The sequence below is a fragment of the Lagopus muta genome, chromosome 1 (genome assembly GCF_023343835.1).
Source record: "Lagopus muta isolate bLagMut1 chromosome 1, bLagMut1 primary, whole genome shotgun sequence".
In the NCBI taxonomy this organism is placed as follows: domain Eukaryota; kingdom Metazoa; phylum Chordata; class Aves; order Galliformes; family Phasianidae; genus Lagopus; species Lagopus muta.
The window spans coordinates 88,243,879-88,268,805 of NC_064433.1; the positions used below are offsets into that span (position 1 = coordinate 88,243,879).

Here is a 24,927-nt window from a genome sequence, read left to right on the forward strand (position 1 = left end):
AGCACAACAAAATTATTTTTTGTCTGTGTTCCACCCCAGCATGTAAGTTACCATTCTGAGCTTAGGTAGTGGACTTGCATTTTGAAACCCCTGTCCATGCTTTTTTTTTTTTTGCTTTTTTTTTTTTTTTTTAATGCTCATATGATTGTTATTGTTCATGGATCCTAACGTTATACATGCTTGGGACAATCCTTTCCATTTTTCTCTGCAGATATAGTTACATAGATTTTTATTCTAAGAACATCAGAGTGCTGAGCTGAAACACCTTTAAGAGCAGGTGTTGATTTTCTGTGAAGCTTTGCATGGCAGACCTTGCAGCAGAAAGGTAGCCAATGCTTTGTGAGCTTTGAACTGAGCTTTATTGAGGGTTCGAATGCATTAGTTGCAAAAGCTAAAAGAAAAAGTCACCCAGAACAGGACCTGTATCCTGAAAGAATTGCATTCAGTTCTTTCCTTTGCTGCCAGCTTTGTATCTTCTCTGTGTATCTCAGTTCCTCAGCTGTAAAAAATCAGAAAAATAACGTCTTATGAGACTCAGGCTTACAGAAAGGCTGAAAGTCCTGCAATGGATAAGACAACAAAGAAAGAGTCTGATATCTTCCCAGCTCTATTGCTGGTCTGCGATGTGAATTTGGTAATGACTCTATTTCTTTTTTGTTCTGTTATGCTACAATTTTTGCTAAAATAGAGATTAGAAAATTGCTTATATCTTGCTTTCTGTAATGATCTGAGACGTTTATTACAGGCATGATAATGTTTAGGAAAAGCATTCTTTTCAAGTTAATATGCAGACATACATATACAAGAGGTTACTTATTCACTAAGAACTTTTTCTTCCTGTTTTCTCTTCCTTGCAGATTCCAGTAAGATTATGGCAGAGTACAGCCACACACAAAACCAGATGGAATTACAAAATGCTAGTTTGGGAAAGGGTTCTGTGGTGAATTCCCTTGAAAACGGTCTCCAGGATATTATGGAAAACCTCAACACGAAGAAATATTCATCAAGTCTCAAATTTAAAACAAACGGGGACTGCGCTGGTTCTTACTTAACCCTTTCACAACCTATGATGGCTAAACCCAGTCCTTCCACCAGTGTTAAAAATATACACTCTGTTACCAAAATTCAAGGAGGCAAGCTCTTCCCTTGTGAAAGTCCGTATCTTCCAGATAAAAGCTTCTCTGTAAAGCATTTGAGTTCCCTGTCAGGCACGTCTCCATCCCTCAGTGGGTACAATTTAGGAAGGACAGACTTTGATATTCATGCCAACAGAGAAAATGAAAAAGCTCTTGGACACGCAGATAAGTTTTACTACTCTAAGTATAGCCAGAAGAACAAGTCGTATGACAATGTCTACTTGCCAGGAATGCTGGACACAAAGAAGATCTCAGGCTCTCTTCTTACAATGTGGAATGGCAGCTCAGGGAGTGAGCTGATGCTTTCCCCTGTTAGCAATTCAGGGGCAGCCAGCATGCCTTCTAGTCCCAAGCAAGGTCGGAGAATGAATATTGATGATGGTCTGACCCTTCATGCAAAGCCAGTTAAACACAGGGATGTGATGATGGAGACGATGGCCTCACGCCCTAGGAAATACTCTGGTGGATCTCTAAGTCATATGGGAATGTACAGCCGTTCCCTACCCAGGCTTCATAAATCAACCGAAAGCCAATTGATGCCATTAAGTTTGCCCCCAAGAAACTCTTTGGGTAATACTAAAAGGAAAAAACTTGGAGAAAAGGATCTACCTCAGAATGCTTTAGATGCTGATAATTACCTGAATTTTTCTTCATGCAGCTCAGGGGTTTTACCACATGCCAATTCATTCTCTGGGAATAATCCCTACGTTAGTTCAACTCTCAGTGTTCCTGCAAGCCCTCGAATTGCTAAGAAAATGCTTTTAGCATCTTCTTCCTCGTATATTCCTGATGATTTTGATAGACTTGGACTCTCAGGCACGAGTCCCAGTAGTTCATTCTCCCCTGTGGATTTTGACAGATCATTCTCTGTCAGGAGAAACCTCTCCACCAGTTCCATGGAATTTGATGACACAGACTTGGAAAGTTACAGACAGACACCAAACTCACTGCAGACTTCTGTGAGAGAGCGCAAGAACAGCATCAGCTCCATTTCAGGGAGAGAAGACCTCATGGACTATCACAGGAGGCAGCGGGAAGAGCGGCTTCGGGAGCAAGAGATGGAACGCCTGGTAATTTCCTCCTTTCCATTCAGTTTTTCATGGCTGTTGGTACTTCCAGTTCTATCCATTGTGAGAGTGTAGCAAAGCATACGCTGGTGTCTTTTGAAATGTAAATTTTGTCAACGTCAGATGCATTTTTTTTATTATTGTGGTCCATTAAGCTAATGATTAAAAGGCATACTACTCTGTTAGCTCAGATGGATAGTACTGTTCAACCATCTTAAAGAAAAAAATAAGTTGGAGTATACATAAATTGCGATCATTTGTCCTGCGGGCTCTGTTAGAAACCCACAAGCTACACTGTAAGTATCTAGCACTTTGGTTCTAGTTGATGGCACGGCTTTGTGGTGAGTGGGTAGGATGAACCCATCTCCTGTAAGCAGCTCAGAGTCCTGTGTGCTGTGCTGTGAAGTCACGTATACGTTGGTGTTGGTTTGATGTCTGTCATCAGCTTACCCTGCCTGTGGTTTTACTGTCTGAGTATTTTCATTAAAATGCAGCCATTCTTGCTTTGCTTCTGCTCTGAGAGAAGAGGAGCAAAATGGGACAGAGGAGCTTCTCTCTCTGCAGAGATCTGTGGTCAACTAAAACTGCATATGGCCTCAGCCCTCAAGTACACTGGTAGTGAGGTGTGACTTTTATGTGTTATTGAAACAACTTTTAGGCTAAAAATAAATAAATAACTGTTCTTCAGAATAGTCAAGGAAGATGTTGTAATTGAATCTCCTTAAGAGAATGCTTAGTAATTCTTGAAAGTTCTTGCAGTGACTACAAAAGCCATCTGGCCCTATTTGCATGCACTCATACTGTGCTGATTTCACCATCCACAGGGAAACTGAGATCGTTACGTGAGCCAATTTGTGTTATTGAGTCTTAAATTTGGGATGTTAACTTCATATCTGTGCTTTAATTCAAGTGCTGGTAGGTTTGAGCAAAATGGCCGTGGGATGTTGTTGCATCTGTCCTACAGAGTTGTTGTCTGTGTGCTCCTTTATAAGGCACTGTGAAGGTGCTCAGCTTCAGACACGGCCAGGTGGTCAGGGCGGTCCTCTCCTTCCTGGGACAAGTGCTGCTCACTGCTGGCTTCGTTCTGGTGTCTTGGGCCATACTGTGAAGGGTGGGGTGGCCCAGCTTCCAGATCATGCCCTGAGAGAAAGGAGGTTTCTGCAAGCAGAAGGAAAACTGCATGAGGGTTGTCTCCCTCCCTCTCCTTGCTGTTGGTCCACTCCTTTTTGAAATCTTCCCTCTGTTCGCAGTCGTGGTGCTTGACGTGTGCAAAGTGGTGCTGACTTTTTATCAGAGAGTGTTCCAGACAGTGCTGTTGTAAAACTCAAGCAGAAATCAGTCCTGAAAGACACTACAGTGGGGTGTATTTACATTTCAAGGAGAAGAGTTTTATTTTTTTGCGGTAAGGAACTGAAGGTACAGGGTTGCTTTTGTATTCAGTAATGCTAAAAATTATTATGGTTTTATGTTTGGACGTGATGGCTGCTTAATTTTCCTTCCACTGTTTCTTTACTTGCAGAAAAATAGTCCCTTCAAGTTCTGACTCTTTCTAAAGAGAATTTGCCTCAGGTTTTTCCAAGCATGTCAAAGTTCATGAAAAAGCGGTAGTATTTTCTGTGTGTATCACATAATTTGAACGTGAAAGAAATTCCCTTGGCTTGAGTTTATCTTCTGCTCAGGATTCTGCTTGATTTCCCCCCTCTCCCCCCCCCCCCTTTTTTTTTTTTTTTTTTTTTTTGAGTTAGCTGGTTGAAGAGCTGCATGTAAGGAGAGCACCTCCTTCCTGGCTTGAGTAGCCCCCAGATAAGTTTTCAGAGCTATGAAAGAAAGGAAGGAATGTAATTTATTTATTTATTATTTTCTTTAAATCCAGTCACGTAATGCTTATCCACAAACTCTGCCGTTTTATTTTTGTCCTTCTGGGAGGATGGAAACATGAGTCTGTCCAAACAGAGTCCTCAAGTATCTAGTCTGAGCTTCCAAAGGACAGCTTGATCTAATTTTGTGGAAGGTGACATGGATGAAGATTGGCAATCCAGGTCTGCTCGAGCCTATCTTGGGGAGGAAGCAAGGGAATAATAATAGGACACAATACAACCACTAGATAAGTGCCTTTGGGTAGCACATCTGTGTGCTTTGAATTCGTAGAGATGGGTGAAAGTCCTGACTGAGTACCTGGTGGGTAAATGGCAAAGGAAACCCAGTCTTTTTAAGCATTACTATTCAACTGATATAATGTGCCTTCAAAGTAAAGTATGAAGGACTAGTTGGAGACTTCTTCAGAAACGAGAGCCTCCTTGCAGAGGATCAGACCATGCTACAGTGCAGATAGGAAGTGGAGACCATCCTGGCTGGCACTCCATAGCTGTCCTGCTGGCGTGGAGCTAATGGGTTGCTCTTGCCAGCTCATGTTCTTTGAGGTGCATTCAAAACAGCATGGCCAGCAGATCGAGGGAGGTGATCCTTCTCCTCTTCTCTGCCCTGTGAGGCTCATCTGGAGAACTCTTTCTGATTCTTGGCTCCCAGTTCAAAAAAGAACAAGGAACTGCTGAAGAGAGTCCCATAGAGGGCCATGAAGAGAGCACTGGAGTATCTCCAGTACAAAGAAAGGCTGAGAGTGCTGGGACTGTTGAGCCTGGACTGAGGGAGGATCCCACTGATGCTTATAGATATCTAATGGGAGGGAGTCAAGTGGATGGGGCTGGGCTCTTTTCAGTGGGGCCAGTGACAGGACAAGAGGCAATGGGCACAAGCACAAACTGGAACACAGGAAGTTCCATGTGAACACGAGGAAAAAGTTCTTTACTCTGAGGGTGACAAGTTGCCCAGAGAAGCTGTGGAGTCTCCTTCTCTGGAGGCATTTAAAACCTGCCTGGACACTTTTCTTTGTAGCCTGCTGTTGGAAACCTGCTTTATCAGGTGGGTTGGACTAGATGATCTCGAGAGGTCCCTTCCCAACCCCTGTGATTCTGTGGTTCTCATCTGAAGTTTTCAGTAAAGCCTCTGCAGACGTTGTTTGACCTGGTGTCTGCCCTTGATCTCTTCCCTTTATTTTCAAACCTTTTGTTGTGCTGTTGGGTTTTTTTTTTTTTCGTTTTTTTCTTTCCCCATACAAATTATTCTGTGAATCTTATGTACATTTAGTTTGCTTTTTAAGTGACAGAAGCCACTTGGGACATTTGCATTTTGAGCTGCTGCTGCTGTCTGCTTGTGAAACCAAATGATCTCCCCTCATCACTCAGAGAAATAAATATACACGGAAATTTAAAAACACAATACTAGTGGTGAAAATTCACAGGACTTTTTTTTTTTTATGATGAAAACAGAAGATTTTAATGTGTTCCCATACACCAAAGAGAGAAGACTTGTATGTACTTGCGTTGTGTTTGGTGTTGTTCCCTCTCATAGTATCATTAAGGTTGGAAAAGACCTCTAAAGATCCAGTCCAACCATCAGCGCATCCCCACCATGCTCAGTACATGTTCCTCAGTGCCACATCCACACAGTTCTTGAACGCCTCCAGGAATGGTGACTCTACTATCACCCTGGGCAGCCTGTGCCACTGCCTCATTGCTCTTTCTGAGAAGAAATGTTTGCTAATATCTAACCTGAGCCTCTCCTGGTACAACTTGAGGCCATTCTCTCTAATTCTGTCACTGATATCCAGGAGAAAAGGCAATGAGATAGCCTTCTCATTGCAACCTTATTTCAGATAGTTGTAAAGAGCTGTAAGATCTTCCCCTGAGTCTCCTCTTCTGCAGATGCAGCCAGACCCATCTTGTCACCTGGATGTGTATACAAGCTTTGCATGAGTACATGGCACAGTGAGCTGTTGCTGGAGATGGTTGATCCGCCTCATAAACAAGGGAAAAACTTAGCACTGGGATCTAAGAATAGTCAGTGAGATTCAGCTATTGAATTTTTTTTTTAAAGAGGAAATCTCTTTTTTTTCCTTTTTTTTTTTTTTTTTTCCTGTCTGAGATAAAAGGCAAATTGTGGTGGCTGCTGGAACTGAAAGGCTATCATTCTCCTCGGTCTGTGGGGAGCTGACTGTGCACTGGCACGGACAACAGGGCTAGAGATAGTAAGGCCATCTGTTGTGTTTGATACTCTTCGTTTGAACAGCAGCAGCCTCAGTTTTGTGCTGCTGTTTTGGGGCAGTGCAGTGCTCTTCCTCTAGGTGGAGGTAGATACCTAAAAATGAGCGGTGAAGCGTCGACACGATCCTGCCGTAAGCCAGCTGTCGGTCTGGATCTAAAGCATATGGCTGTAAATTAAGTTTTACTGAATGCAAGAGTCATGCTGGGAGGGATTTCAGCTTATATGGCCAGTGACCTAACAAGCAGCAATAGAATTAGGAGAGCTTATTCCACAGTCCATGCAGACGGAGGAGGACTGAATTTCATTACGTTTATTCGGCAAGTAGGAAATGTGGAATTACTCTGGGTATGTCAAGCACTTTGCATTGATTCATTACAGTTTAGCAAGATGAGCTAATGTGAGGGGGTATTAAATGGAAATATTTTGGAACCGTCAAGGTGGTACCGTTTTAAAATTGCAGTTATGGAGCTTATATAAATATCCATATAGATTGGAAAAATCTCCTGTATGTGTTTTATAAATTTATTTTGGCACTGCATCTTTTTATAGATCCTTTAAACATCAAGTGCCCAAGCCGTATTTAAAATATTGGTGACTTGCATCTTATAGGACCCCCAGGCAAGCGTATCATAGCTGGAGGATTACTTTTCCCACCACTAACACTGGACAGTCTTGGTGGCGTTACAGAGTTGCTGTTTAACAGCAGTTTGGTTTAGGAAATTAGAAAGTACCATATAATAAAAACAAACTAAAGATCTGCAGAGTACTCCTGAGCCCTTTGCCCATTGCTTTCTTGCTTTGCTCCCTGTCTGCCTTCTTGCAGCTCTCGTGCTTACAGTGCCCTGTTGTGCAAGGCTCCTTGGGTGTCTGCCAGGAGAAGCCAATGTGAAACACGAGCGCTTTCTGTGAATCTGGTGCTGGTGCTGATAGCCTCGTGACCGCGAGACTGAACATAGCAAAACAAAGACTCTGAAGGGTTGAATAAATGAGGCTGAAGTGAGAAAGTTTCGCAAATTAGAGGAAAGAGGAACAATAGCAAGTGAGTTGCTCTCAGCCTCAGTTGGCAGTCTGACTTGGAACCTTACTTCAAGCGAGAAGGCCTGGGGACTTGACTGCTCTCCTCCATGTTCCCTCTGCCTCCTTTTCCTCTTCCTTTTTGACTTGCTGCTGTTCAGCCCTTAGCTCCAGAGCTGTGGTTTTGCCTGCCCATGAGGGTGTTAAAGGGCAATGGAAGCAGGGAAAGAGCAGCAGCTTCCTCTGAAGACAAAGGGAGCTGTAGCTGCACCGATTAGCTGCAAATCTTGTTAGCTTCAACCGCAGAGGACAGACTGCACATGTATTTTTAATGAAATCTTGGGTTGTACAGTTACTAATGGCACTTATCTAAAAAGCTTCCTGCTTGCCACAGCTGATTAACAAAGTCTTGCCATGATACCTAGATACCACCTAGCCTCTACACGTTTGTAAAATCCATGTAGGTTGTTGTGCAGCAGATGAACAAATCCAGGGATTGCCGATATGGTTGCCTTTGAAAGATGGGGAGTTACTTGTCTCCGTTGTTTCGCGCTATTTTTCTTAGCAAGATGCTAGATATGTCTCCTAATGTCATTGTTTTGCAGTAACAGAGCAGGGTTGTTGTCCCCTTGTCAAATCTTCTAGCACCTAAATTTCCAGCCACTCAGATGTGTATATGGATTTATCAAAGCTGGTACTGGTGAAATTGCTACAGCAGCAAAAGCACGAGGCCTGTGTACCCCTTTTCATAGCAGGGAAGCTGATAGAATCATAGGATCACTAAGGTTGGAAGAGACCTCTAAGACCATCTAGTCCAACCACCAGGCCAAGCCCACCATGCCCACTGAAACATCTCTCTCAGTGCCACCTCTATAAGGCTCTCAAGCACTTCCAGGGACAGTGACTCTACCACCTTCCTGCGCAGCCTCACCACTCCTTCTGAGAAGAAAATTTTCCTAATGTTCAAGTTGAACAGTGGAAGGTTCGAGTTAAGGCCATTCCCTCTCATGCTATCACTGTTACCTGGAAGAAGAGGCCAAGCCCCACCTCACCACAACCTCTTTTCAGGCAGTAGAGAGTGATAAGGTCTCCCCTGACCCTCCTGCAGACTGAACAATCCCCATTCCTTCAGCTGGTCTCCTTAAGGTTTGTGTTTCAGTCCCTTATCAACTTTGTTGCCCTTCTCTGGACACGCTCCAGGGCACTGATGTCTTGCAGCGACTGACCCAAAACTGAAAGCAGTACTTGAGATGCAGCCTCACCAGAGTTGAGTACAAGGGAACGATCACCTCTCTGCTCCTGCTGGCTGCACTATTTCTGATACAAGCCAGCATGCTACTGGCCTTCTTGGCCACCTGGGCATATTGCTGGCTTGTGTTCAGCTGGCTGTCAACTAACACCCCCAGATCCTTTTCTCCCATGGAGTTTTCCAGTTACTCTGTCCCAAGCCTGAAAAGATCCTCTGAAAATATATATCAGGATTTTTTTAATCTGTTAGAAAGTGCATTTTTACAGGAAACAGTCTGAAAGAAGACTCATCAGGCTCGATTCAACATTCTTCTCTCCCTCCTAGTTTTAAACCAAATTTACACTGTTTGACATACCTTTTTTATCTGCTGTATTCAGTGGCACAGGTTGTTGAGTATTTCTTGCAAAGTCACTGCTTGGATTTTCATGGATTTCTGCTTCTGTATTTTTCATTGCAGGGGTGCTTTGCTAGCTAGCTGCTTGACTTGGAAGCATGTTCTAGAACAGCTGAGTGCAGGTGTGCTGGAGCTGGAGCAAGCTGGCCGAAATGAAGTGATGAGAATAGAGTGTATAAAATAACCACTCGGCTTCCTGTCTGTAAGCCTGTCGGTGCATGTCAAAATAGAAATGAGAGATAGCGGCATTTCTGTAATGTGTCCAAAAGTTTTTGTAGCCTGGCAGAGGTTTTTCCTGTGATTTTTGAGTTTTCCTGACCACGTGAGACTTGGGGAAGGAAGAATCCCTTTATTGGGCTGCTGACAAAAGGACAGGTTTGCATTAGGAACTCCTTACCTTTGTGCCCGGCTTGGGATGAGCAGCAGCTGTACTTGGAAGCGCACTGTTTGCTGTGATTGCTGAGAGGCTGGCCTGGGGTAACATGATATATATATGTATATCCTTTCATAGCAGGGAAGGATGGGACTTTGTGTCCTAGTGCTGCATTTCCCTGTCTGTAACCATCGGGGTGATTGTATTGAGGGGCCAGGCCCTGTGCTGTCGCACCAGCATCATAGAATCATAGAATATCCCACGTTGGAAGGGACCCATAAGGATCATCGAGACCAGCGATCCCAGCCAGCACTTGCACAGCGCTTTAGGAATTGGGTTGCGTGGCCAAAAGACTTGCTGAGAGGGAGGGTAACGGCTTTGGCGGGGTGAGGGAGTGGACGGAGTGGCTGGCAGTAGTCATGTGGAGGGAGCGGGGCTTAGTAGAGTCATAATTATGTTGGATGCTTGGGTTTGAAGGACAACTGCAGAAGCTGTTGAACCCATTTGGTGGAAAATCCGAGCCGGTGGTCACTGCCCAGAGCTCGGCGTGTTGGACAGCTCAGCCCTGCTGCCACTTTGGAAGGGACAAGAAACCTGCTGAGGAGGCGTGGGAGCAGGCTGCCCAGAGGTCTGGGTTGGGTAGGGCTTTGAATGGGCTTTGGTGCTTTATGAAGGGTGGAAACGCAGCTCTGCAGTTCATGTGAGCAGTGTGGGGGGATATGAGCGCGTAGTGCCTGTAACTGCTTAGCATGGTGACTATATGAAAAGCAGGGTGCTTGTAAACCAGAGTTTAATTGTCGTAAAATTCCAGTGGCTTGCTTCAGGGAGAGCAGAAGCAATGCAGTGCCCTCAGAGCTCTGCTTAGCTCACGTTCTCTCACTTGCTGCTGCATGTAGGATGTTACAACCACAAGGAATAGCTGCTTTGCAAATGTAATGTTGGGTGGAGTTTGAAAACTGAATGTGTTGCATTACTTTCTGGGGATGGAGCTGAGGGGTTCAGTGTTTTGGCTTTCTTTTTAAATAAGGTTGAAAAAAGAAAAAAAAAATTCTTGTAAGTAAGAAATGTGATCATTAGTGCAGGTATTAATGCCAAATGTGAAGCTTTCACAGTGGTGTTTTTTACTTGTTTGTTCATTTCTTTTTTTTTTTCCCAGCAGAATTTTCAATAGATCTATGGTAAGCAATTTTTTTGTTTATGTTATTTTCTTCTAGCAGTGGAACAATATAAAAGCATCACCTCTTAAAAATGAGAAGGTCAAATGCTTTCATCTGAAATAGAAGTTATGGGAGGCTATGCATTAGTAAAATAAAGCAACTTTCTGATGCTTTTAGAAAGTATTACAGATATCTAGAAGTCTTCCAGGAATTAAGCATCCAAAGCATCTTGAAGCACGTCAGGTCAAACTAGTTAATCTGAAACCATATAGAGTTTGAGTTAACTGATAAATAAAAATCCACCCAATTTCTGTGTGTTTGAAGTATGTTCTATTTTAGATGTGATGCTCCCTGAACTGTGTGCTTCGAAATGTGGACTAATTCTCTCTCAGAAAAGAGAGTCAGAGTTCACAGAAAATCCAAAAAAGTCAGGAATTAATGAGTTCATGGAAAATCTGTGCATATTTTGCAGCTTTGTAGGCGGTTAGCGTAAGTGAAAAACAGAGTAATTAGTGCTTTATACAGTGAGCTTACTGGGCACATATACGTACAAATTGGGTGTGGTTACAGCAATCAGAATGAACATTAATTTTCTTCATTGGAAAGAGAAGTAGGTGTAAGGATGCCCTAACTTAAGTAAGTGTTAATTTCTGTGAAATGTACTTTATTTTAGAGTTTTATTCCATGTTGGGTTTGATTTGGTTTTCCTGTCTATTAACTTTGTGTCCTACGCAGCAATTTATTTATGTAGATCTGTTCACTGTCTCTGAGAGCTAAAGGCATACTTGAAATTGGATGACTTGAAATCAGTAACTGTGAAAACAAGCAGCGTGTTCTTCTGACTTCATCTTTACTTTGGCTCACATGTGAAGCTTAGGGCTTTTATCTTTTCCTAAACTAGGAACGACAGCGGCTGGAGACGATCCTCAATCTGTGTGCAGAATACTCCAAGTCTGACAGTGACCCTGCTGCAACTACAACAGTTGCTGATGTTCAGAAAATTAACAAAGAACTTGAAAAGCTGCAGCTATCAGATGAGGACTCAGTATTTGAAGACTCACAGATGAATCTAGAAACGAGATTTAGAAACCACTTGAAGTCGTCTGCAAGTGATTCAGATTTCTCCGAGCAAAGTAACCACAGTCGCAGCACTGCTTCTTTCCTTTCCTCCCGGGGGCTGAGAGCCGATGAGCACTTCAATGAAAATGTGAAGCCTTCATCATTAGCTACCCCTGGCTTCCTGAAGGATTCCACTGAGTCTTCGTATCTAAGCATCACACCAAAGGTAATGCTGGGTAGGAAGGCATAGAATAGTCTGCTCGATGGCATGAAGTCCTCCTCTGGAAGTCAGATTTCACAGCACAGGTCCTAACTGGGATGGTTTAGGTACAAGAATTTATTTCAGAGCTCATATAACTTAGAACCCAGCAGCAGATAATTTCATTTTCTATGAAAGCTGTTGGTGCTGGAAGTTTTTTTTCTGGAGGATGTAGGGCTTGAGAAGACTGTAAGGAATTTCTAGGGGAGAATGATTTGTCTGAACAAGTTAAAGCTACTTAAACAAGCAAGGTTTCCGGATTCCTACTTAGAGTTGTGCTGAGATGGAGGAAAGAGAAGGGAAGTGCTACCAAGCTGTCCTAGACTGAGGCTCCCGTTTCCTGAAAGAGGAGGCTGCTTTCTCATTGGTAAACCAGTTGCAGAGGAGGTGAGGAGGAATTGCGTGGGCTGTGTTTGCTGGCCTGTCGGCTGTCCCTGGGCTGGACCTGAGCCACTTGTCACATCAGCTGCTGCCTCTCATGAGGCGTGCGGTGGCAGCCTGCCTCCTGGCACTCAAACGCATCTCCTACGCTTGCTGAGATGGAGCTTCTTTCTCGTCTGCTTTATCTTGATGTTCTGTTATTGAAGGGGAGTTGTCCTTTAAAAAATGAGCTAACAGTGTTTCTAGTAATTTCCTACAGCTAGAAGAGCAGGAGCTTAGTTCAGGGTGGGGAATGGCCTTTCCTCCCTTTTGGATCAGTGCCTGGGCTCTGCTGTGCCAGATGAGCAGTGCAGCTGGTTTTGGGGAGAGATGGTTTCTTAACATCCTAAATAGGTATATCCAGTAATTAGAGTGAAGAGTTTATTGTTAAATCTTAAACAAACATGACATTAAGGTTTTACTTAGTCTTGCTAGGTCTTTCCATGTACAAAAGGTAGTGAGACATTTAAATTACAAGTTACTGTGGTCTTGCCTTTCTTCCCCATTTGTTTCTTCCTGCAGGTCAGAAATCCTATTTTAAATCCTTTTTAGGAAGTTGAAATTGAAGACATTATGTCAGCATTACCCAAGCAGGATGCTGGACAAAAAGTGGCTTTCCTGCTAGGATTACTAATGCTAATCAAGGAATACCTTTCATTCATTGTAAAGGGTGCTCTGCTAAGCCCTGAGAAAAGCAACAAATGAGCAACTGCATTAATGAAACACAGCTCATTGTTTCAAAATATCGAGATCAGATCTGTCCATGATGATTTGTCCATGCCTGCTCTCAGAACAGCCATTCAGGAGCTGACTTGAGCCTCGTTAGAGCGTGGCTGTGTAATCCAGTGGTTAATGCAAAGCTCTGTGCACAGCCCACTTCTCATTTGGGTTGGCGACAACAAGTGAGCAGCTTACAAAAGTAATTTGATCGTGTGCCCCTGGGATCAGGTGAACATGAAGAATATGTTTGAAACTCAATACTCTTTGATCTAACCTTTGCTGCTCTAATGAGATCACAAGTATTTTTTTTTAATAATGCTTTTTAATTCTTGGCACAGTTGTTTGGTAATTAAATGACAATGAAAAAAGCTATGTTACAGGCTGCCCAGGGAGGTGGTGGAGTCTCCTTCTCTGGAGATGTTCAAGACCTGCCTGGATGCCTACCTGTGCTACCTGGTGTAGGGAACCTGCTTTGGCAGGGGGGTTGGACTCGATGATCTCTGGAGGTCCCTTCCAACCCCTACAATTCTGTGATTCTGTGATTCTGTAAAGGTATTGCCTCCTGATGGCCAACCAGGGAGGCAGGGCTGAGCTTTGTCCTGTTTTACAGAAGATACCCATCTCACTGGCTGCTTGTAGAAATGTGCTTGCTATTCTACATTGTGGATTTTATTACATGAACAGTTGATCTCTGCATAAAAACCATTATCATCTATTTGCTTTATTATTTTTAAAAGAAAAATTGGATTTTTACAGTCTAGATAGCACAGCAGGTAAAGTATTCTCAAGGGTCAGATTTTAATAATTGTATTGTATGAGTAGTATTTACTGTTCAGTATGGTATTTAATTCTAGTGCTCGGAAGCAAAGTATCGTGTTTGTTTCTCTTGTATGCTTTCTAAATATAGAGGTAGTAATATAGTAGGAATGAAATACGTACCAACTTCAAAACCAGCACGTAGTACTTATTTAAAATGGTCACAATATTAGAGGGGAAAAGGGAACACAATATTTAACCTCTTTTTAATAAACCTTTTGTAATTGCAACTGCAGATACCAGAATGCACAAGTGATGATCAAAGAGGACAGGAGCTCACTCGACTAGAAGAGGAGCGCATAGTAATATTAAATAACTTGGAAGAACTTGAACAGAAGATCAAAGATTTAAATGACCAGATGGATGAATCCTCAAGAGAGGTATGGCATACGTTTCAGTTTTAAATGTCTTGCTTGTTTCATATATCTACATAGCATAGATAGGTTGAGCAAGTACACAGGGAGTTCATGAATGTATTCTGTGCCTTTTCACTAGAATTAGGCACAGAATCATGAACCTGGTAGTCTCCTACTGCGAAGGTTATTTATTTCCAAGCAGAGGGATGGTTGTGATGCTCAGATTAGCCTTTTCCAACTGTAACCATAATACTCATAAGCGGAATTAGAACAATCTTCTTGCTGAATGGTCACTCGGATTGATCTAAATACCTCGTGTCACTTGAGTGTTTTATAGTGTATCTCATGTGACCCTTGAAAGAGAAAGGAAATTAGGTAACTTCCTATTAAACATCCTTGTCTTTATGGTGGCAAAGTTATATGGCCATCTCTCGGCTTCTGGAATCTCACAGTTGCAGACTTAGCTGATCAGGCATTTGGGCTGTGCTCACTCCAGTTATCAGCGACAGGAAAGAAACAGCTGTTCTGAATGGGTTTCCTACAGAGCCTGGGCACGGATACTTGGTGTAGTGTCACAACAGGAGGAAGCACGGAGAACAGTTAGAAAAAAAAATCTTCAGAGTAAAGTTGGTTTGGACTTTATTTTGCAGTATTTTATGTTTCGGTTTTGCTTTTTCTCAATTTTATGATCTCTTTTTAACTTTATGGATGTAACATTGACTTTTTTTTTTTCCTTTTAAAAATGTTTCTCTGTTGAGAATTATGAACAACTCACTGCCCTTCCCCCAGAAAATAATGTGTATCAAGATTTCTTCTTAATTTGGACTGCTCTGAAAAATGTTTTGTGTTCCTAGTTGGATATGGAATGTGCCCTTTTGGATGGAGAACAGAAATCTGAAACAACAGAGCTGCTGAAAGAGAAGGAAATACTGGATCATCTAAACAGAAAAATAGCTGAGCTGGAGAGGAATGTTATTGGTGAAAAGGCAAAGGTAATCAAGTTATCTTAGCTAGCTGCGTGCTCTGTTCCTATTAATCTTCAAAATGCATTTACACAATTAACATATTGGTGGAAGCTATTTTATGAAGTAGATGCATTAAGTAAATTTATTTGATACATGTGGAAGGAAAAGTAATTGTGGCCAATATATCTAACAGTCTTGTTTCCCAAAATATACTCAACTGGCAGAACAAAGTATGCTTAAGTAAGGAGACCTGACCTACTCTGAAGATATTGTTGATTAATAAAAAATCCATAGAAGGCTTGGACTTGAGTTACCTGGTGTTTAGAAGAACAGCATTAATTGAACTGTTCTGCAGCCTTCTGTTATATGTTATAAATTTTGAGGTTGTTTTTTCTTTTTTTTTTTAATTGTTTCTCAGCAAAGGAGTGGTATGAAAAGAGGCTGCAGTTTCAGAAGGTGGTTGAATCTAGAGTAGTATATAGTTTGATTCATGAAAGCATCTGTAAAATACATAGTCTTAAAGTAATTATATTGGTTCATTTTATTTGTTGACTAACAGTTTTAGTACTGTGGAATAATTCTATCTGAGATTAAGTAAAAGGAATTACTTGGTTCTCCTCTAGAGTCAGATTCTTAATTGCTCTCAAATAGATAACTGTTAGCAAAAAGGATAGCAGTGTGATTTAAGTACAGAAAGGGAAAAAGCTCCAACCAGAGGGAACTCATCAACTCCAGCACGCTCTCTGCTGGCAATCCAGGCCAGCAGTTCCTTTCTCCGCAGGGGATGTGCCACAGCCAATAATATCTCAAGGTCAGGAAGTTTTTCCAGGGCTTTCAGCCAGTAATGGTTCCTTTTTAAATTTCATCCTCTGCCTCATAATTTAAGCCTGTCACTGTGAAAGTGCTCCAGCTAGTCTCTCCCCTCCTTTCACTTTCTAGAAATATCTGAAAGTCTTCTGCATTATTTGCTCTTGTTTAGACAAGCCGTGCGTTTTTAGCTTTCTTGCACTTCCCATTTAATTCAAGCCTTACAGCATGCATTGTTTTATTTTGAGTTTGCTGTCTTCAGTGTCTGTTGATGCTGTCATGAGCCTGAACATTGTTTTGCATCTGCTCTCAGTAAACCTATGTTTGAGAATGGTGCTCCCACCTCTTTACTCTGCAAAGTGACAGCACACATCCAGTTCAAGCTTAAATTTTCATAAGCTCTCCTGCTTTGTTCTCAAATAGTCCTCAGTGATTCTTCAGCTTTCAGCAGTGTCACATTTTGAGCTGTCTGTGGAACATGTTTCATAGTTGTTGGTTTGTTTTTTTTTTTAATATGAAGAGGAATTTAAAGTTGGTAAAAGCAGGTTGGGTGACGCAAGCAGGTATAGCAGTATCCTTTTGCAGACCGAGCTTGGTTTCACTGGTAACGAATAACAGTTCAAAAGATCTTTTGGCTTTTTTATTTGTTCTCTGGTGGGTTCCAAGTTCAACAAAACTCATGGAAATTATTTTAAATCCTGCATGTTGTTTACATTTCCATGTAATCAAATATGTAACAGATAATATCCTTGCATTAGTGTATTAGAAGAAGAAAATCACAGTACTAAGTCTAACTTAAAATTTCAGACAAACAATCATGGAAAGCAGCCTGGAGAAAGCAAATTCATTCAAAATATTTTGTTCCCTCAGCACAGAGCATACTGGTGAAGTTAGTTACTCTATTTTAGTAATCTTTTCTCACATGCTGTTGAAAAAAACAACAAAACAAAACAGGTGTGAGTGATTGCAGTAGGTTTAGAGCCTTGGCTCAGTTAATACTGGAAGTACTTTTGGAGAAATATAAGTGAAAGTGTAAAAAAAAAAAAAATCTTAAGCAAAATACCTGAAAGTGTTCTGGAAAAATTAGTGTCAACCAGTGAAACAGCCAGCACTCACCATGTCAATTAACAGTTCTGGCTGGTTTTAGAGAACAGTATTTTTTAAAGCTTGATTTGTGTGTCAGTATGTTTAAGGTTGCAGCCCCTTCAGATCTTGTCCACAGTAGCAAAAAATCTTGTTTTTTTAGTAGTACAGGACCAGACTCCACGAGGAGAGTGGTGCTTAGGTAGAAGCACTAGGTAATACATTTTGTATAAATTGGAAAGCAGATGACCTCCTTAACAGAATGCAGGCTCAGCTTCTGGCTGATAATTGCCACTCTTTTGATGTTACTTCTGCACTGTTTGTTGGAAGAGCAAGTGCTCTAGTATCTGTACAGTGGTAACAGTTTTCTGCAGTTGCCTTTATGTTTTACTTGTAATAATACGGGTAGTTTGGTGTTGGTGGTGTATTGTAGCAAGAAGTTGTTGGGTCCATTCATTCAGACAGCAGTTACATTTTTGTTAGGGCAGGGGACTGACATCTGAATTTGCTGTGAGGTGCCTTCTTGAGGTGAAATAGATAGTTGATTTCATTCTTGAAATGATGCTGAGGCATTAGTGCTGGGCATGATGGCACTTGTTTCTGGAATGCCTTGAGTATCTCCTGGAATTTGTCACTGATCTCAGCACCTGTTTGACAGGAAACCCTTGCCTGACTGCATTTCATCCTTACTGATGCACCTGTTTGAAAATCTTGTGAAATTCTTAAAAAGGGAGATCATGATATACAACCTAATTATTGGGCCGCGTTATGTTCTTGAAATAGAGCATGGGTGGAAGTTTTTGTATTGCTTTCTACCTGAGTCTGTGACTATTTTTATGGTTTTTGTATGAGATGAGATGAGAACACAGAGTTTTACCAACCTTTACACAGTCTTAAAGCCTCAGTTTAGAAGGAAATTTCTAGCCTCTGAAAACAGGGAAGTGCTTGCTATGCAGGTACATCAGGTGGAAAATGTACTTACAGACAGAAGGGAAGGAGACTTGTGAGTTCAGTTCCTGGCTGTGGTGTTGAGCTCTTTGCTGTGGTACAATGTCTTGTGTCCCTGCATCTTTGCAATTGTGTTTATGTTAACATGGTATGTTGCATTTTCATCTTATTGAAAGCCAAGTGTTCAGCCCTCCGTGAACACATGGCAGGACTAACAGTGAGAAAGAATGAATGAGTTAGTGATGATGAAGATGATGTAGTGAATGTCCTGTGGTGAGTTTCAAAGCAAAGCAAAGGAGCAAAGCAATTTGTGTCAATTTAGTTAGGTTTTAGAAAGAAGAGCTACGAGCAGTTCCATTTTGCAAAGAAAAAGACAGAGCCTTTCAACGCCACTGCAGGAATTAGCATTGCTCTGGTAGTGGTGTGACTGTGCACGATGCAAGTGCTGGGAGTACTCACTTCTCCTGGCAGGGATAGCTGCTTTCAGGGCTGGGGATTGGGCATGGCCTATGCCTTCTACTATCTGAGCTCTCAGCTGTGCTAGAAATCCTGGTAGCGTATGGAAGGAGGTTCAGCTATGCCTCTGTGGTCATACTTCCTGAGCATACCTTTCTTCTTTCTTCCACAGAAGATGATGACCAACTACGTATTTGAATAGTAGCATCTAGGCTATTGGTTACAGGCTCCAGTTACACAGGAACAATCCTGATAAGTCACTACTAACACAATTTGACACGCACAACTTGAAACTCTCTGGAAAAGAGCTTTGCTCCAGATATTGACAGTGTTTTTGAGCCCTGCCTGCTTTGGAGAGACTGGAAATGGACAGTCCTCAGAAACAGATAGGCCTGTCAGCCAGTCTCCTTTAGTGCCTTCCGTCAAACTTTGGCCCTTTGTAATGTCATACTGCTGTACTGAAGGTGTACAATAATGATGCTGTTGTTCCCAGTTCAGTAACAGGGTGGAACTGAGGTGCTATTCCCAGTCACAACTTTCTTGTGCTGTCTCTTTGGCTCATGCGACTTCTTCAAATTCGTATTTGTGTACAAGGAAGTTGGAGAAAATTTTATTTGCTTGACACGATGTTATCCAGATTGCAAAGTACTTTTTTTTCTTCCCATACTGTGCTCCCCTAATCCAAATTACATTTTGAATGTGCAGTCTAGCATATGTGGAGAAGATCACTTAATGATTTGCCATGCCTTTTATCTCAAAGTAAGAGCATGAAAATAACAACGTAGCTGTCGGAAGAAGGAATGGATTAATGAATAAACAGGGATAAGTGAAAATGATTAATGAATTCAGCAGAAGTGCTGTGGGAGGTAATCATAGTTAAATGGGACTTTTGGCAGTGAGTTTCAAAACAATTATCTAGGTTTAGACTGCATTTTACAAGAGGGAGGTTATTCCTTTGTTTCCAGAGGACCTTTGCTTTGTGTCGTGGTGGAAGTACATACTCTGGAACTCCTTTATCACCCAGGGTTTCCTTTTCCTTTTCAAGAGCAGAAAGCAGGAGCATCTGGCAATGGGTAACTCATCTTCTTTTGGAATACGTGAGATTTTGTCTACGTGCTTTCGTGGAAATGTTTTTTAGTGATCAGCAGAATATCCCAGACGTGCCAAAGCATTTGAAGCTCAGTCTCTTTGCTGAACTAGTTCTGTAAAGATGAATGGAGCCAAGGAAAGAACATCTCTCTAATAATTCATGCGAAAGGAGACTACAGCAATCAAAGATACAAGTCATCTCTTATGATTTCTTTTTCTTCTGGATTCATAGTTCTCCCTACTTTTTTTTAGCATTATGACTCTGACAAATGTGGATGCCATAGCATAGTGTTTTAGATCATTCCTGGTCAGATTCTAGTTCAACTAGATGTAAGCAATGTTTTTAAACACTTGAGTTATCTTCTCTACAACATTGGCTGAAACTAGATGATCATTATGGTCTTTTCAACTCAGGCCATTCTATGATTCTATGATTCTTTATGATTCTATGATTCTTTATGATTCTATGATTCTTTATGATTCTATGATTCTTTATGATTCTATGATTCTTTATGATTCTATGATTCTTTATGATTCTATGATTCTTTATGATTCTATGATTCTTTATGATTCTATGATTATTAACCTCCTTAAGTCAAGACATACAATTAAGTATTCTGAGGAATACTTGCATCTTTTGGATACCAACTTAAAGATACCCTGTAGAGAAGACAATAATAAGGAAAAAGATGATTACAAGAATCAAGGAGAAAAATCTGAACTCCCATGTTCTCTTTAAAAACAGTCATGAGAGAGACATAAAATCATAGAATGGCCTGGGTTGAAGAGGACCACAAAGATCATCCAGTTTCAACCCCCCTGCTATGTGCAGGTCACCAACCAGCAGACCAGGCTGCCCAGAGCCACATCCAGCCTGGCCTTGAATGCCTCCAGGGATGGGGCATCCACAGCCTCCTTGGACAGCATGTTCCAAGGCATCACCACCCTCTGTGGGAAAAAACTTCCTCCTAATATCTAACCTAAATATCCCCTGTCCCAGTTTAAGACCATTACCCCTTGTCCTTTCACTCCCCTCCTTGAAAACAGCCATTCCCCCTCCTGTTTATAAGCTCCCTTCAAGCACTGGAAGGCCACAATGAGGTCTCCCCAGAATCTTCTCTTTTCCAAGCTAAACAAGCCCAGTTCCCTCAACCTTTCCTCATAGGAGAGGTGCTCCAGCCTTCTGATCATTTTAGTGGCCCTCCTCTGAACCTGCTCCAAGAGCTCCACATCCTTCTTGTACTAGTTACTTCTTGTACAGTAACAATAACTGTTGTGAAATACCTTCTTCTATCACATTATGCTCCTTTTCATAGGCCTGGCATACTTTTTTTTTTTTTTTGGTCCTTTAATGGTTTCCTTCATGAAATCCATAGAGATTTAGAGACCAAATCATGACAAGCTTTTTCTTTCTCTCCTGAAAGAGGCCAAAGAGTGCAGTAAAGAGTTGTCTGAAAATAAAGAGTGTGTGCATGTTCACAGGAGAATCTGCTTAATTTCAACAATATTTTCTTTTAATGAGACATATGTGTGGTCTGATTTTTATTTTTATTTTTTAATCCAGCCACTGTGCTGGAAACGGGTTCAGTTTTGTAAGAGTTCAGATTTAATACTTCTTCCAACATTTGCTTCTTTCAGCACATATAATGTTTCCTAGCTTGTTAGGGAGTAGACTATTTTCTTAATTCACAGCAAGGTGTAGACCAGTTTTATCAGTGAGTTGATAATGGTTAATTTTCTTGCTTCTTCCTGAAAATGTTCTACTGAATTGAAAAACTTTGTAATTTGACACTACATCCAATCGTAAAGGAATTATTTCTCTTGTCTGTTTTCCTCCTACACTTCCAGCATATGCAGTCCTTCTGTTTTCTGTAGTCTTGGGGAAGTAGGGTGGAATGTTCTTTTGGAGTGTAAAAGAAGGAAATTTGACTGGAGGTGAGAACATGGAAATGAAATGGAGATGCTGTTCGGAACAAACAGCTACATACGTTTCTCCTTACTCTGAGAAACCTGTGAGAGCTGTGAGACTAGCCTGCTCCATACTGAGAGACAGATCGTGCATGTGAAGCTTGATGTGGGTAATAAGACCTTGCTACCTTTCAACATGATGAGTTGCAGGTGAGTTGAAATGAGGATAATCCTGGAGTGCTTTAGAGGGAGAATTTTGACTAGGAGAGCCTGCTGAATGGAAGGGGATTTCTTTACAGTTCATCTTTCTTTCAGGCTGTAGAATGACCCCTATTCACTCAGCCATACTGTCCATTTCATGGTGAGCTAGTAGCAGTGTTGATCTGACATAGGGCATCCTTAACTGCAGGAGATAACACATAAGCAATTAATCTCTCTTTTCCTTCTTTTGTTCCCATTCTTACAGAAGCTATGATTGTCTTTAATCTAATCACCTCTTATCCCAGGTAAATGGAGGTAATGGCCTTAAGTTGCACCTAGGGAGGTTCAGATTGGATATTAAAAAAATATGTATTTATCCTCTGAAAAAGTGATGAGGCATTGGCACAGGCTGCCCAGGGAGGTGGTGGAGTCACCATCATTGGGGCTGCTCAAAAACTGTGTAAGTGAGGCACTGAGGAACATGGGTTAGTGAGCGTGGTGGCAATAGGTTGGCAGTTGGACTAAATGATCTTAGTGGTCTTTTCCACCCTTAATGGTTCTGTGATTCTATGGTTATTAGTGATATGTTTTATGTGTGCTGAATATATGTTCTTTGTTCTCTCCATTTTGCCCGTAAAATCAGTTCTGCTAGCTATAAATTCCTTTTGTGACCTGTGTAACCTCTGTGTTCATAGCATGGGTGCTTTGCTACCATCTTGTCTGCTTTTAGGGGATGACAACATTACAGCTCACTTCTTTCTGCTGCTGTCCTTCATGGTATTCAGATACCTTTCAAAACTGATCCAAGCTGTGCCCCAACATCATCAAAACACCAGTCACTCCTGTTGTCTGTCTTGGTTGATCCCAAGTTCATGTAACCTGTAAGAGGAGGCAGCACATAGCATGGGCTGGGTAGCTAGCTAAGACCAAGTGCTGTGTTTTAGTGAGCTCTATTTCTCTTCTGTAGAAAGAGAGTGGCAACAATTCAGACTATGGATAGTGTGGCTCTGAGGTGGGCACTGGGGATGAGAGGCAGTTGTCTGCAGGAAAATGTCTAATGAGCACAAGTCTGTGTGGCTGAGGTGAGGATGTGCAGCTTAAGCCTTTGGGCTCTATTCACAGCTGTGCCCTGGCTAGTCTTGAGCACATGGTACCCACTGGTCTGCCTCACCTGTGTCCTGCACTTAGCTTACAGTCCTCGATCATTTTCCTCCTAAAGGAGCTCACCTGGATCTGGAGTCTGAATGAAAAGAACAGTCTGATTGTTCGTTTATTTATTAAACTACTTTTGTGAATTGAATTATCTTTACCAATGCAAAATTAGAGATGTTGATGAACTGAACTTCACAGCTGCAAAACGTGTAGTGCCTCTCACTGCTGAAAGTGATATTTCCTGTAAGACTGCACAATTTGGAGGGAGACAGTTTGGTGGGATGTGAGCACTTCCTATGCTATATATAGGACAAATGAGGATCACTTTCAATCTCAAAGGAATACATTCCTAATTTCTTGAGGAAGTAATAGTATCTCTGGCATGATTCTCAGTGAGTTTTATTCTTGCTGATGATGTCTCTTCACACACAAAGTTTGATTTGGTTCTTAACAAGTGAGTGTGCTTCTTGCAGCACATAGACATGTAGGGAGCTATTAATAGCCTCAGATGAGCAGTACTGTATGCAAGGTCACAGAAGTCCTTGCAGCTTTAGATTTGTTTCCATCTTCCTCTTTATACTTGCCTAGCAATGTGGCAGACTGTAGGTTGAACAGCAAGGTTTGTCAGGAGGGGAACTACTGATTTATTCAAGATTCTTTATGCAGTGAAGGAAGGATGATTCAGCAAATGTGGTTCCATAGGGACGGAGGTCTGGAGGTGACATCTCAAGAGTTGCGTGCTTTTCCCTCATGTTGCCCCTTGCATGTTTCATCCTCTGTGTTTCTGAGCCTTGCTTATGCTGCTGCAAGACAGAAAGTAGTCAAGGAAGTGCAGGTAATTGAATATGCTGGCCCAGTTGCTCACTTCTACAAGCTTAAGAACAAATACCAACCAACTGTTGTGTTCACCACTTTGTTCATCTAATTATATGTGCTGAGAAACTGCACGTGTGAATGGAAACAGCAGAGCTGGAAATTTGATTCACCTTGAGATTGAATGTTTCTTTCCTCGTGTTATTTTTAAATACTAGGGAAAAGAAATCCCAGCCAATGATCCCACTCATATTTAGAGATACAACTTTAAAGAAAGCAGGGAGCTATTGTGAATTTGTCGTTGTGCACTGTGTGGGAGAGTTTGACAACTTTGTCAACAAAGGGGAGATTTTGGAGAAGGCCCATTTCACAGTTTGAAATGGCAAGTTCTACATACAAAAGTAATTTTCTATGGCGTGTGTCATAAGGATGCTGCCAAGCTGAGCATGTTGCACCTGCTGAGACACATGTTTGACTTTAATAATGGTTGGGACTGAAAGAGGGAAGTGTGTGGATGCTGTGGCAGACTTGAACTGTTCTTGGAGCATCCAGAAGAAGCAGCTGGAATGCTTGGGCTGATTCTGAGCTGTAGAATATTGGAGAGAGTTAGAAAACCAACTGAGAAGAGATGCATAGCTACAGAACAGAAAGTAGATAAAGGGAGCTGTACCAGTGTGACTCTTGGAGGAAGTAGAGAGTGGTCTCCAGAGACTTACTGATACCTTCAGTTTTTCTGGCATATCAGGCAATTTGTTTTTTCAAGTTAATAATTACTCTCTTGAAGAAAATGTACCTGCTGTGCTAGCCACGGTACATGCAAGTAAAAGACACTGAAAGAATTCTCTAAACTCCAATTTATGGGTTCCTGAGTCTGAGTCCATAGACAAATAATCTACAAGGTGATTTGAAATGATTTGCAATCAGTCTTGAAAGTAGTGCTGCACACAAAACAAGTAGCCTTTGATTGAAGGTTGAAAGGGTAGAGGCTTTTGACAGTAATAAGCAGTATGTTGAGTGCTGCTGCTCTAGTGGAACAAGAATAAAGCTGAGCTAGTTACAGAGACCAGGAAGACAGAGCGTCGCCTTTGATTCCAAGAAATGGTTACAGTTCCTGTATCCTGAAGCAAATGAATTTATTTGTTAAATCATTTGGTGTTTCTGTTGCGACAGGATTTCCTGTCCCAGAGTTATTTCTTTATAAAGCTCTGTCTCATTCTGTGTTTTCACTGCTTGCTAAAGGTACTTATCTGTCCAGAAGCACGCAAACATGTGATTCATTTTCTTGGGAAAAGCCATTTTCTGCTCACTGCTAGAGTGCAATCATTTTCCATCCATTTTGCTTTCTAAAAGCTGCTGCTTTCTCTCTCCTTCATGTGTTACCTGA

At 41.7% G+C, this 24,927-nt stretch overlaps 1 protein-coding gene across 14 annotated transcripts in view; it reads left to right on the forward strand.

The window, feature by feature from the left end:
- Positions 1–24,927, forward strand: part of PHLDB2 (pleckstrin homology like domain family B member 2) — a 112,927-nt gene that overhangs the window by 56,281 nt on the left and 31,719 nt on the right. For 13 of the 14 annotated variants that reach the window (XM_048933438.1, XM_048933440.1, XM_048933437.1 and 10 more), the window contains exons 3-6: positions 858–2,206; positions 11,393–11,776; positions 14,002–14,145; positions 14,976–15,113. In XM_048933438.1, the coding sequence (XP_048789395.1) occupies positions 858–2,206; positions 11,393–11,776; positions 14,002–14,145; positions 14,976–15,113 (2,015 nt within the window). Of the gene's footprint in view, positions 1–857; positions 2,207–10,490; positions 10,513–11,392; positions 11,777–14,001; positions 14,146–14,975; positions 15,114–24,927 lie in introns of those variants that run through there. The other variant, XM_048933450.1, reaches the window with a different exon arrangement.